The sequence below is a fragment of the Dicentrarchus labrax genome, unplaced genomic scaffold (genome assembly GCF_905237075.1).
Source record: "Dicentrarchus labrax unplaced genomic scaffold, dlabrax2021, whole genome shotgun sequence".
In the NCBI taxonomy this organism is placed as follows: Eukaryota; Metazoa; Chordata; class Actinopteri; family Moronidae; genus Dicentrarchus; species Dicentrarchus labrax.
This window is the reverse complement of record NW_026136717.1, coordinates 2,482,271-2,495,748: the sequence shown is the minus strand read 5'-3', so window position 1 is coordinate 2,495,748 and position 13,478 is coordinate 2,482,271. Positions and strand designations below refer to the sequence as shown.

At 41.7% G+C, this 13,478-nt stretch overlaps 1 protein-coding gene across 1 annotated transcript in view; it reads right to left on the bottom strand.

The window, feature by feature from the left end:
- Positions 1-1,699: 1,699 nt before the first annotated feature.
- The window catches only part of adam19a (ADAM metallopeptidase domain 19a), a 193,090-nt gene continuing 181,311 nt past the window's right edge, over positions 1,700-13,478 (bottom strand). The window contains exons 19-23 of the mRNA XM_051428536.1: positions 11,827-11,968; positions 8,700-8,799; positions 6,674-6,925; positions 4,718-4,926; positions 1,700-2,563 (exon numbers count right to left, since the gene is read on the bottom strand). Coding sequence (XP_051284496.1) covers positions 2,512-2,563; positions 4,718-4,926; positions 6,674-6,925; positions 8,700-8,799; positions 11,827-11,968 — 755 coding nt within the window. The 3' untranslated portion in view covers positions 1,700-2,511. The remainder of the gene's footprint in view (positions 2,564-4,717; positions 4,927-6,673; positions 6,926-8,699; positions 8,800-11,826; positions 11,969-13,478) is intronic.

Below are 13,478 nucleotides of genomic sequence, written 5' to 3'. Positions count from 1 at the left end.
CACAGGTTTGTTTGGGCACCGGGCGCCCTGGTAATGGGCTAGGAAAACGTCTACATCGATATATCTCCCCACGAGGCCATTCCTCCTCGCTGTCCGATAGCGTTCCACTCGAACCATGGACTCGCCGAACGCATTAGTCTCCAGGGAGGAGAGAGCCGCCTCTCGCAGATATCTCATTTCCAACAGAGTGGAATCCATTAAGAGCAGGTGAGAGTGGAGACTACCCACGATGTAAAGCCTTCATACTTGCTCATCAGCCAGGAACTATAAGATCATCACGACACCACTGTGGGAAGAAATGAGTCTTTGTTTTCAAAAGGAACACTGGCACTAAGACAAGAAGGAGCACTGATTTAAAAGGAGGCATTTGTCAGCCTTCCATCCCACAGCAGTCTCTTATACATCCATTCATCATACAGTTGTAAGTCGTGAGGGAGCAGGCTGGAGGTCTTAAACCACAGGACCTGGTTCAAACCTTTTTTTCCACTGGTGGGACCAATGGGACAAGAAGAACCTGAGTGAAAACTCTCGGAACAGCTTGTTCATTCAACAAACTCCACTAGGGCTGTGTTTTGGAATCTGGTGATATCATATGTATCTTGATCTAGGGGCTATGATTCATAATATTATGATACTGTAAGCATTTTGTTGCAAGTTAGTGTTGCACTTCCATGAAGTTGAAGGATTCACAAAAGACAGATTAAAAAAAGAATGTTCAAAATCGAGGCAGCAGTAACTGAGGGCCTGTCCTCACGAACACGTTTTTCTCGAATCCGGATAAATACTTTATCGTATCGGCCTCGCGTCCACACGGATACGGCGTTTGTCTGGACGGCAAAAACAGATTAGCGCCGCCTCTCTAGCCTTTAACCTCAGCCGCCGCCGCTAGAGGCGTCATAACAACAACAACAATGGCGGACTACTACTACTTGTTTGTAAACAGCGCATGCTCCATGGCTTCTCTTCCGGTTTTAGTGTATTGGTGTGGCGGCGTCACAGCGCCACATACAGGCCTGGCATATGTACTACAACGTTTTGGGTCGTTTCAGTGAATCCGTGTGGACGCAGATATTTCTGGAAACGACGCCGTGTTTACGGAGATTTTTTCCGAAGCAACATCGTATTGGGTGAGGCCGCGTATTCGTGAGGACAGGCCCTGAGATATGCTGACTTTTAGTTCATCGTACTGTTGGGGGCAAGCTCCAAAAACACTGGATCCTACATTTCCCATAATGCACCTTATAGTATCTTTTGAAAACCCTCTGTGCTTTATAAACACCCACACATTTCAAACTCTATTCCCACAGTTCAGTGTCTAACAGGTTTCTGGTTATAAATGTGCATTCAGCAAACCCAAACTGAGGTAACCCTGATGACATCACTACGACATCATCAGGGCTATGTTCTCAGACTTGATCAAGCTCCTTCAGCGAAACAGAAGACATCATACTACAGACATTACACATTATCCAGTCATAATGTCTAAATTATTAACTCTTTTCTTCTTCTTATTTTGAAAAGTCTTTGGCCTCATGATTGCCTGACAGATTTTTACGAGTCGAGACAGTACCTGACTTTCAGTAGCTCATTCATATGCATCCACGGTGTCACATAAGTGCATAGAAATTTTAATTAAATACTGTTCAAGCTGGAATGACAAAAAAAAAAAAAAAAACACAGAAGGAAAGAAACTTGATGATAGTTTTGTAAAAATATTTTATGTAACAATTTAAAAGTCATAACACACAGCAAAAGACATTCAAATCAACATGAGTGGACGACCGGGGTGTGTCCTGCAAGCCCCTTACAAGCATCAAATCCTCCACCATGTAAACAGTGTTGAAAAGAAGCTGCTGTATGATTGGCTCTCCTTCCTCCTGGTAGGCCTCTTGTATCTCCAGATTTGTATTTTTCGACATTCCTCATACAATAACAATAAATTATAAAACCTAAAAGAGATGGAGGAGTTGACTTTGTGGTAAACTTAATGTGACTTAAGGAGATTTTCAAGCATTCTGGACACACCCCAGGTATGAAGAGACCTCTTTGGCACATAACACAAATCATAAAACGTGACAAACTGTAAACAAGACGACGATTATTACAAAATGTTTTTTTTTTTTTTAAACGCAGACGACATTAACAGATTAAAAAAACACAAACGATAATCCTAAAAAAATTGATTTGGCAAATGTGACCGTCCCCAGCGATAACACTTGTCTCAGTCTGCAAGGCCTCCGTGCAAAACCGCGTCGTTGGGTTAATGTTAGCGCGCTGGGAGGAGGAGGGCGAGGGGGGCGGGATTGAGGGGAGGAGTCTGGGGGTGGGTGGGTAAGGATTCATTTTGAAGTCTGAACTGGTGCGAGTCCTGTTTGTTCTTTTGCTTCTCCGGTTTTAACTTTGTGTCGGTCCTCCTCTGGTCTGTGCGACAGCTCCACCAGCCAAAGTCTCTTTAGTGCAAATAAGCTGTCAGCTGCTGCCTCCTCGAAGGGCGGAGGGGGCAGGGGAAGGTCATTTTCGTTGCAGAGGCGAGGCTGTGTTTGGTTTGGCACCTGGGACCGGTCTGGAAGTAGAAGGAAAAAAAACAAGAGATTCTAGGTTAGGCTTTAACTGATACAGTGGCTTATATTTTAGAATAAGGCTGGTTCTATAACATTACAAGATTCTAAAGTGCAATGGGGAAGCAGTTTGACGTGTTAGCAGGCTCACATTTGATAATCAGCGTTAAACAAATGGATGAAATGGAAAGATGGCTAAAAATCGATTTTGAGGCTGCAGTGAGCTTTGACCTTTGGATCACCAGTTCAGTGTCATATGGTCACAACCTCCCCTTCTGTTCCTGGGTTATGGTGTTGAATGATGGCCAAAACAGGGTTTTTCCATGGCATTATTATTATTATTGTTATCTCATCAGAACAGAATCAAGTATCTAATTCTGTTCTGATGAGATTACGTGTATGAATGTTTTTATTTCCAAGAACAGACAGGATGTGAGTGCCATTCTAACCGTAATGGGATTAAAATCAGGCAGAAATGTCTTGGCGCAAAACTATCCATTATCGTAAGAACAGCAATTATCGGCACAAAAAGCAGGCATCAGTGAGTGTGCTCCAAAGATATTGATTCTGAACCTGTTCTATTGCTTTCCTTGTGCATCTGAACCCTACTTTGAGGACAAAAACACACGTTCCTCTGGGGATTTGTAAAGTCTGATGCGTGCTGCTCCTGCTCTTACACTTACACCAGCAGCTGGTGTAAGGCGTGAAACCTAATGTGGGCTCAGATCTCAGTGCTGCCAGGAAGAACCAGATGTGGAGGCATTCTGATCCATCTGCTACATTAGAGGAGCGGAGGAACCGTAAAACCTGAGGAACAACCGCCTTGAGGTTTCCCTGCCCGACTTTTACTACATTCACAGATAAACTGCACCCAACTAAAATCATGACTCTGCATCTGAAGAAAGTGAGTACAAAGCTTTAGACTGGGGGGGCTGTCACTTATAAAAACTGAGAATTGATTGCTGATGAGGACCGGAGTCAGTGGATTGCATGGTTTGTAAACTTGGGAGTGTTTATGTGCTCACGCCCACCCTGAACAGAAAAACAGCATGAAATGGAAAGAGAGGCAGTATTTCTTAAAAATAAAGCCTTTTATCGCTGGGTGATAAAAGGCCTTCTCAGCATACAATAGCTGCTTTACGAACATGATTTTTTCCATTAAATATCTTTTAGAAAGCATCATGAAAGAAAAAGTTGAGGTCAAGTTAAAGTCAGAGTAGTTACACACAGTCAGAGTGAACCTTAGAAGGTGCTGTGATGGGGTTTCCACATGCAGTGCATAGAACTGTAAAGCAAGTTATTCAATACAGTACGTACAGCACAGCTGCACTGAGTAGGTGGAGGAGATAATGCCGGTGCACCGCCCTCACTGTGTGTGTGTGTGTGTGTGTGTGTGTGTGTGTGTGTGTATCAAATCATCAACAGTTAGCTTAGGAGAGCCATTCAAATGGAAATACTCCACATAAAATGAATGCAACTGAAACAAAATAGCACTTTTCTATAGTAGCGTACATCGACAGTAACGCCACATTTGAGGCTTCAAAACAGTACTCCACCAATGGCTGACGGCTCTAACTTCAGACTGAACAAACGTATTCTCGCTTGTAGACTGCCCGCTGGTAGTTTATGAGATGAGCCTAGACTAGCCAGTGGCTGCTGCCATTGGATAACTACCTGCTATACATTTATCATACATTAGTTCTGCTCAAGCACTCCCAGCTCTCTCTTTTAGCAACTTCGTTTACAGCTATTCAGTCTTGCTAGCTACAGTGCTTAAGCTTAGCAGTTAGCTCCTCTCTCTGTGTTAACTGTTTCACTATTCCTCTGGCTCCTTTAGTGATAATGGTACATGTAATAACTAGTTTTTGTCCCATGCTGGATGAGAGGCTGGAATTGGAGGTGCGCTCATTAGCGGCTGTGGTTAGTAGCCGATGTAGCTCCTGTTATGATTCGGCATTGTTGAATGTTTATATTGTTTCGGAGTTCAAGTCACTCTCTGTGTGGCTGCGTTGGGCTGTGAACTTTCTGCCATCATTACAACGGTTGTAGTTAAATTATTAGCTCCTTTCAAGTTGACCTACATTTGATTTTCAATTAGTGAAAGCGACCTTACCCGCCTGAAAATACACTACGCTACAGTACTGTGAGTGTTTGCCCACCTGAGAGCTCTGAGAGGGGGGATGGCTGAGACTTTGCCCACAGGTTTTGGTCCCACTGCTGGAGGCATCATGACCAGAAGGCCCGGCGAGGATTTGGAGACCTGGGTCCGGGCTGGACTCACCGTGGGGGAGGCTCCTCTGGCTGGGCTGAGAGGGAGAGGCCTCTGAGGAGGGAAAGGGGACGGTCTGGGCTGCAGCTCAGACACTAACTGAAAGAGAACAAGCAGAAATATTGATTATTGACTTATTTCATTATTGATTATTCAACATTCAGCCGATACTGAGACATTGCAACCAGATTACAGCCCTCGTAACCAACAATTAGTATTATTTTGCAAACTGCTGTAGAATACAAATATACAACGTAGAAAGAAAAGTTTAGAAAGCGAAGAGGGAAAAGAGGGGGTTATCAAAAAGGCCAGTTTGGAACACAACACAGGTGAACACAGCAGGGAGGACAACTTCATTCCAGGTTCTGTACTGGACTGGATCCAGGTTGTCTCTGGTATCTGTTCAGATGGCTGATAAAAGGAACTTCTGTCCCACTTCACACAGGTAGTAGATTAAAATTCCAACTACAGCACAGCTCTGAGATCAGATCACAAGTACACTTTATGAAATATTGGTTATTTCGATACAAACAAGAAAAAAGCAATATGACATTCAAAAGTTGATCTAATTTAAAGGCATTTTACACTTCACAGAGACGCAGTGATGAGAGCCGTTTTGGAGGATAAATCAATAAGAAAGCAATCAGATAAGAAACATTCTGCGGTTTTATTCATTATTTCTTCTGGGTTCAGAAGAAATCTCAAGCAATTCATCTACAAAGTACTCTCACAGTTCTCTCATTAGCTCTGTGTATTTGGCAACAGCTCTAAATTACATTCACACATTCTGCATTTAGCTGCAGTCAGGAGCAATATGAAGAAGACACTGTGGTCCCCCCTCAGACTAAACTGGCACATCTGCGTCCCTCCACACGCTTCCTCGTAAACAGGATGTTTAATGTTACCAAGGAGTGTCTTTTTTCTTTGTAAAAATATGTGCATCATGTGTTCAGTAAGAGTAATGACTGAAGGAGAGCGTTTTTGAGGCAAATCGCAACAGTTGGGCACTAGGGGTTTAAAAGCACTTTAATAAGCTTGGTGAGCTGTGTGTCACTGCTGCCACTCCAGCTTGCTCTTGTTTTACACCTGTCCCTTTCAACTCACATAGTATCCTTGCCGAACGTCTCTCTCTCCGAGGACACCCTCCACCTCTCCCACACTCCCCTGGGGTATGGTGACCTGAGGTCCTTGTTTGACCGGGATTGTCCTGGTTTCAAGCTGGATAGCACAAATCCTGACAAATATCTGTAAAACACTAAATTGTCACCTGTCACCACTTTCCCCTGTAATGTTAATCCTGTCTGAATGGGGCTTACGTCATCCTCTAAATATGCTCTGATTTGTCTAGTATGAATCTGGCCTGGCTGAATCAATTCCAGAGTGGCAGTACCCGAGCTCACAGAAGTTTAGTTTAGTTTTATGAAGCTAAAATATGTTATACATAACATATAAAATATGGTTAAGATGGGGAATCCTTTAACAACTGTCTCGTTGCCTGGCAGCTGGCGTTTTATGCCCTGTTGGTGACTAGAATTATGGGAATAAGACTGTGCTTGTTTTTCTCACATTAAATCACTAGATTACATTTTAAATGGAGATGACTATAGAGTAGTGACATTCCGAGACACCTTATTATCAGATCAAATTTCTGTCCCTTGCTTAATGTGAAAAGAGGTAAGTATTGGTTTCTGCTTTCCTAAAGTTTATGTCCTTTGTGGCTCCCTGCCTGGATGGTGCGCCACATTCCTCAAGTCCATTCTGGCTTTTACATTCTGTGGTATGCCTTTAAGGTTACATTAAAATTATATTCCATTACAGTTCAGAAGAGGGTCAAAAAGGATCTTACCAGTGGAGATCGTGTGGGGTTGAGGGGCAGAGGTTTCTTGGGCGGGCTGAGTCTCTGTGGGGTAGGGGGAGATTTGGGCGGAGCTGTTGGGGGCTTTCCAGCTGGCAGAGGTGGGCGGACCACCTTGATGTCCCGGGGACCACTCTGCGGAGACGGGGCGGGTCTCAGAGGTCGCACAATGTTGACTGGCTGGGTGCCATTGGGTGCAGGGCCTGGTCTGAGAGGCAGGACCTCTTTGCTGGTGTGAGGAAGCTAGGATCAGAACAAAGAAAATCAGAACTGAAACTGTTCTGGTGAAAGTAGAATTGAACAACCTGAGAATGGAGAATTGTGAAAAAAAAAAGGGTTTTTTTCATATTTTTGGACCTCAGCATAGCCTCTGATATTGTTTGATCACAACATTCTAATTCAGTGGTTCTTCACCTTTAAGTCACAACATGCCAGAAATCAGGTTGGTTTGTTTGGTATTGTGTTTTTGAGTTCTTGTCCACTGTGTTCAATGTCATTTAAGGGATGACATCACTGAGAACTACTTCCAGTCTCTCATTCCGTGCTACTTGCCACAATATGTTATTTTATTTTATTCCCCTCAACCATTTGGTGACCCCCAGAAATGATCTCGCAACCCCTATGGATGTCTCGACCCGCAGGTTGAGGACCACTGTTCTAATTGATAGATTGGAAAATGGATCTTATGCTTGTTTCAGTCTTAACTATCGGATTTCTTTCGGAATTCAAAGCTTCTCATAACAACATTCCTTATGGAGCACCCCAAGGCTCTTACCTGGGTCCACTACTTTTCACTATTAATATGTTACCACTAGGGTGATCATTGACAAGTGCAGTATTGATTTTCATTTCTATGCAGATGATCCTAATATAATAGCTATTGATACTGATGACCTCAGAGCCTTTTACTGCCTCAAAAAACTGAATCTGAAAGCAGAGATCATAGTTACTGATTCAAACAAGTAAATAGAGAAACTGTACCTGAAATGTACAACACTATCTTGACAATAACACAGACAAAATTGTAAGTGTTACCATCAACTCTGATCTATCACCCATTTTTTCTTATTTGTAAAAAGCCTCAATTGGTAGGTTGTTTGATCACCTTTAATCAAATCTGACGATAGTCCTAATGCAGCAGAACTAGCCAGTGTGTTAATAAATAATTCTTAAAGGTTTTTTTTGGTTTATTTTTATTTTTTTAACTTTACTGATGAATTGTTAGAGATGATTTAATGTTAGAAAAATACTTCTAATACTTATGAAAAGTTTTCTTAATTACTCGCCATTGATTCAGGGCAGTGACTTTTCCCAATTCATCGTAATAGCGTTTTCATGTATTATTAATATAATTCTAACTGCAATCACTTCCTGGAGCTTAATAGTGACAGCTCTCATTTTTATATATTTTTTGAATGCTTATCATTAGTCATCAATTGTAGCTGTTACTGTTAATGTAAATACCATTGGCATTGTGTGTATAAAAGATGCTATATGAATTATATTTATTATTATATTATTATTATGATTATTATTTTTATAATTATTATTAAGACTCATTGGTGCCCTTCTCTTTTTCCTTCCATTCTTGTTTTTGTCTCCCTTCTTGTTCCTTTTGTATCACTTTCCTTGCCAATGACAAATGTACCCTGACCTGGAGCTGCTCACCCATCCAATTAAATAAATGCTATTAAAAACGAGGAAATAACGACATGATGAAATGATGCTGAAGGCACTAGTGGAGAGGAGTGTTGTGGATGTGGGAGGAGGCAGACTCTAAGTGGTCACACAATATAACAAGCTGCTGTAAAATGAGGCAATTTAATATGAAGGTCAACCACATGGATGGTCCATTATTCACTAAAACACAGCAAGAGAAACAGTCACTCGCTCTTTCACATTTATTCCTTTTTTTCTTTCTTTAACACACGCACGCACGCACGCACACACACACACACTAACACACACACACACACACACACACACTAACACACACACACACACACACACCACTCACCCCCTTGTGGCCGCTAGCTTTGTTGATTGGTCCGACCACCTTCAGGTGGAAAGCAGGATTCAGATGGCCATTCTTCCCTTTCTCTGCCGATGCCTCCATCCTGAGCAGAGAAATGAGGACAGACAAAAATAAACCGGAGTCTGATGCCTGAAAGCTGTCCTGCTACATCACTCTTCTCAATCTGGCATTGATTTTCAGGCCCCAGGTGGGAAAAGAGACTGAAGAGGAGTCAACATGAAGTTTCTCATCCAGCATGATGTGAGAGGGAATGAGGAGGTTAAGGATAAAGCCAAAACACAACACTGACATATCATCTTATACAGCGAGTATGGTTAATGGTCTTAGCAAACAACTACATATTTAAACAACCAGTACACACTACACACAGAGCGATATTAGCTCTTAAGCATTAAGTCTTTTTGTCCACCTGATCAATTTTAGTCCAGTATTCACTGTCTTTAGCTCAGTTTTGGTCTCCAACTACTGAAAGAAATATTTTCTCTTAAGCTGCTAAATGCTCCACTATGTTCACAAGATAGTTTCAAACTGTGTCTGTATGCTGTTTACAGCAGGTTGATCAGAGCTTTTTCACTGAAAGTAGCTGCCTGCTGCTGTTGGAAATAACGGTTAATGAGAGTGGTGTGAGTGTGAGTGAGTCAAAACAGTAAAGCTATGGGCCATAACACCAAAACAAGGCACTGAAAAAGGGTAAAATACACTGAATACACACTGGACAGATCCTTATATCTATCTGATCGAAAGTTGATTGTTTAGTCTCATTACCAGGTTCAGCATCTGAGATGATCAATTATCTTCAAGCCACCAACCTAGGGTGTCTTACTATTTTTCTTGGCTCTGATTGGTTGTTTAGAACCATTTTTTTTCACAGATTATCTGATTATAGTGAAAGTTTCAGCAAATAAAAAGTTACCTACTGCTGCTTTAAATCTCCTTGTATAGCAACATATAGCATGCAATGCAGTACAACATGGCTTCATAAAGGATGGATTTACTGTAGGGTTGTTGCATTGGATTGAATTAGACCGCAGAGGTATATTTGTATAATAAACTTATAAGTGAGTGTATGTATATACTGCAGGCTCTTAGCTGATTAGAATGTTTTCCAAGCACACTGAATGTACTGTATATATGCTTAGAAAGGCCTTTAATCAGCTCGAGCCACCCACCGTCCTGCTGCTGAACTGTAAATGAACTCAAACTATTGGCCATGGAACAAAACCAAAAAAAGCAGAGGGCTTTTCATTGCAGCAGGTGCTGTTAAGAGTCTTTTTAATCATCGTAGTGTCTCAATTTTCCATATCGTTAGTTATTCATTCCGTTGTCTCCCCTCTGTCTCCCTTTAGCTGCAGTTGCCGTAAAATCCTGCTGAGACCCAATATCACCACTATTTAGCCTCTCTCTCTGTCTTCATTGGGAAGGTCAGGGTCTTTAAAAGGCTGCTGTAGTGCTGGATCCTTTCCAGACACATTTCTGTTCTGTAAATCACCATGGAAGACCTGAGTATTTTCAGGGGCACTAACTCAGCCAGTGTTATGACGAGGCTGTCTCTCTGGGTGAAGTATATGGCAGCGCTCATAAAGGAAGCTCCGGGGTTTATGAGGACATGCATTTTGTTTGGTTGTGATGGAGGTGAGCTGCAGCACAACATGCTGCCGTTTATGCTGATGTAGAGGTGTAAAGTTCCGGCGCTCATCGATCTGCTCAGAGCGCTGGCAGACATGGCGATGCACACCTCCCTTCCTTCTGTTTTTCTTGGGATTTGACACTTCCTTTCCTCCTTGCCCTCCGTCTTTCCCTGTCTCGTTTATGTCAACAATGACCCTCCTTTAATCCATTCTGCTGCCACATTTTCCCCACCTCGCTTGCCTTCCACCCCTTCATTCCTTTGCTTTCTCTTTCCTTTTCCTGAAATATTTTCTCCCTTTGCTAACACGGGCAAATTGCTAGCTAGCTTACGTAGCAAAACACTGTCTTGAGTAGATAACATCAGCTAATTTATCCAGACGCCCGGGGGATAATCTGACTGGTTAACTGACTAGTTTCTTGTTTTCAGGTTACCTTGGCGGCTGGCTAATATTATTTATGGCAAAATACTATCTGGGTGGCTACTATATGTTAAATAGCAAAAATTGCTTCATCAGCTAATGTGAACCATGATAATAACTTTTGCATTAAACAGAGTTGATTTAAGCCAACAATAAATTATGTAACTGTACAAAACTAACAATTGCTTCTTCTAGCCAAAAGCAATGCAAAGCATTTGCATTTAACTAGCTAACTGTAGCCTAAGCTAAGCTAGGCTTTGCTGGCTGCCTGCGTGGTGTGGGTCTGGTGCTCGTTGCTACGTAATGTTGGCTGATTTGTAAACTGCAAGCTAGTTAGCATCATAGAGTCAATGGTCCAAATAAAATATAGGAACACTGCAGATAGTGACCTTGTTCTAAATGGTAAATGTTAAATGGACCTGTACTTGTATAGCTCCTTTCTAGTCTTCCGACCACTCAAAGCGCTTTTACACTACGTGCCACATTCACCCTTTCACACACAAAATGTGACTGTTATTTTCCAGGGTTTAGTCTCGTGTATGTCACTTCTGGCTGATGCCAAGGATGAATTGGACACTGACTGCAGTTCACTTTACAGCCACTAGTGTCACTATTAACGGTTTTCTGAAAGTTACATATAGAACGTTTAATGAATAATAACTGGAATGTTTAATGGTAAATGGACTGAACTTTCTAGCGTTTTTCTACCCTAATTCACGCTCATGCATTGACGACGGATCTGCCATGCAAGGCGCTGGTCTGTCCATTGGGAGCAGCTTAGGGTTCAGTGTATTGCCCAAGGACACTTAGGCATGTGGACAGGAGGAGCGAGAGATTAGTGGATGGTTCGCTCTACCTCCTGAGCTACAGCCCCCCTGCAATGAGTACATAATGACATAATAAACAATAAACTTCAATAACACAATGGTGTCCTGTACAGTATATGTAATTCCATGCTTTCCCCTCTGTGCTGGATGTAGTTCCAGTAACGTGTGTGTGATGTGTTTTTAGCAGACAGACAAACAGACATTTAGGACACATAGACATTTAGGACACAGTACTTGTTGGTCTTGTTCTTTTCTCTCTGGGAAAGCCACTTATGGTAATATGAAGTCTTGATCCTGTAGCAATAGAAGACCAGCAGCACTGCAGGCAAGACCACCAGGAAGGCAAACAGCAGCCCCACCACCAGCCCCACCTGACCTGTGGATACACACGGACACACACACACACAAACACACACACACACACACACACACACACACACACACACACACACACACACACACACACACACACACACACACACACACACACACACACACACACACACACAGAGTGTGTTTACATTTACACTAGTGTCCCTGATGTGAGTCATATCCTGTTTTTGATTAGATTTGAATGTCAGGTCTTGGGAGTATTCTCATATCATGTCATCAGGTTTCCAGTAACTGTCCGTGCAGGTGTGTCTTTGACCCATCCATATCAGAATCTGCTTCATTGGCCAGGTACTTGTACACATACAAGGAATTTGAATCAGTGTACTTACACACAAACTCAAGAACAATTGTCAGGAAGATAGAAATACATATACAGCTAAAAACAAGGACAATAGGTAAACAAATCATGGAATTATTGTTGAAAAATAGTGAAAAATATCCCACCGACTGTCACTTCTACAGGCATACAGAGAGTGTTAACTCAATAGAGGACAACATTATAGTGAATTATGGCTGCATTATCTTATTAAGCTTAAGAAATGAGGCATCTTAAAACACCTCTCTTTATATATATGGAAATAAATATGGACAATTTTAAAGACCTGAGAACATAAAATGAAAATCTGAGACAACAAAATTAGTCTGAATATTGATCAAAGTAAATATGCAACAAACATTAAATAAGAACATTATCAGAGGCTGTAGTGGGCTCAGTTGTGTCTAGAAGGGGGCTAAATAACACAAGTTAGGCTACATTTTGGTGAGGGAGAAACTGGCAAGACCATTTTCAAAGGGATCCCATGACCTCTAACTTCAAGATGTCTGAATGAAATTGGGTTCTATGTGTACCTTTCATCCCCACAGTGGCCATGTCATTGCAGTGAGACCATTTTTTGAAACTGGACCTCACTGTATTAAAATGACCTATTGTGACCTCTATGATAATCACAGCTTTATGAAACTGCACAACCACAAACTAGAGACCAAGAGCATCCACAAGATGGATAGCTTTCCTAGATATATTGACAATAGGCAGGTTTCTGAGCAATTTCCAGAACAGAAGTGTTCATCATCCAATTGCTGAAAATTACAATTCTAACAGAAATCTCTAAATGTGAAAAGTTTTCAAAATAATAGCATGCGTTTTTTATGGTGTTCCTCAAGGTCTTGGTGTCTTAATGTGGTATTCTTGAGGGATATGTGACAAATTTAACAATAGTATCAACCCAAAAATGGCTGCAGCAACTAATTAACCATAATGTTACTTATACACTCTAAACTTTCAATATTTGAATAGGTGCCTAAACAAAACACAAACTTTATTACAGATTTATGACTAGAAAAACTGCATTTCAAATAAGGTCCCTAGCTTTCAGAAGACATATTCCACTTCTGAGTGGCTTATACTGTTGACCTGCTATCCCAACGAAGATCTCCTGTCACCCCTTATAAAAAACAAACATGGGTCTACGGTAGGGCGGGGTACATTATAT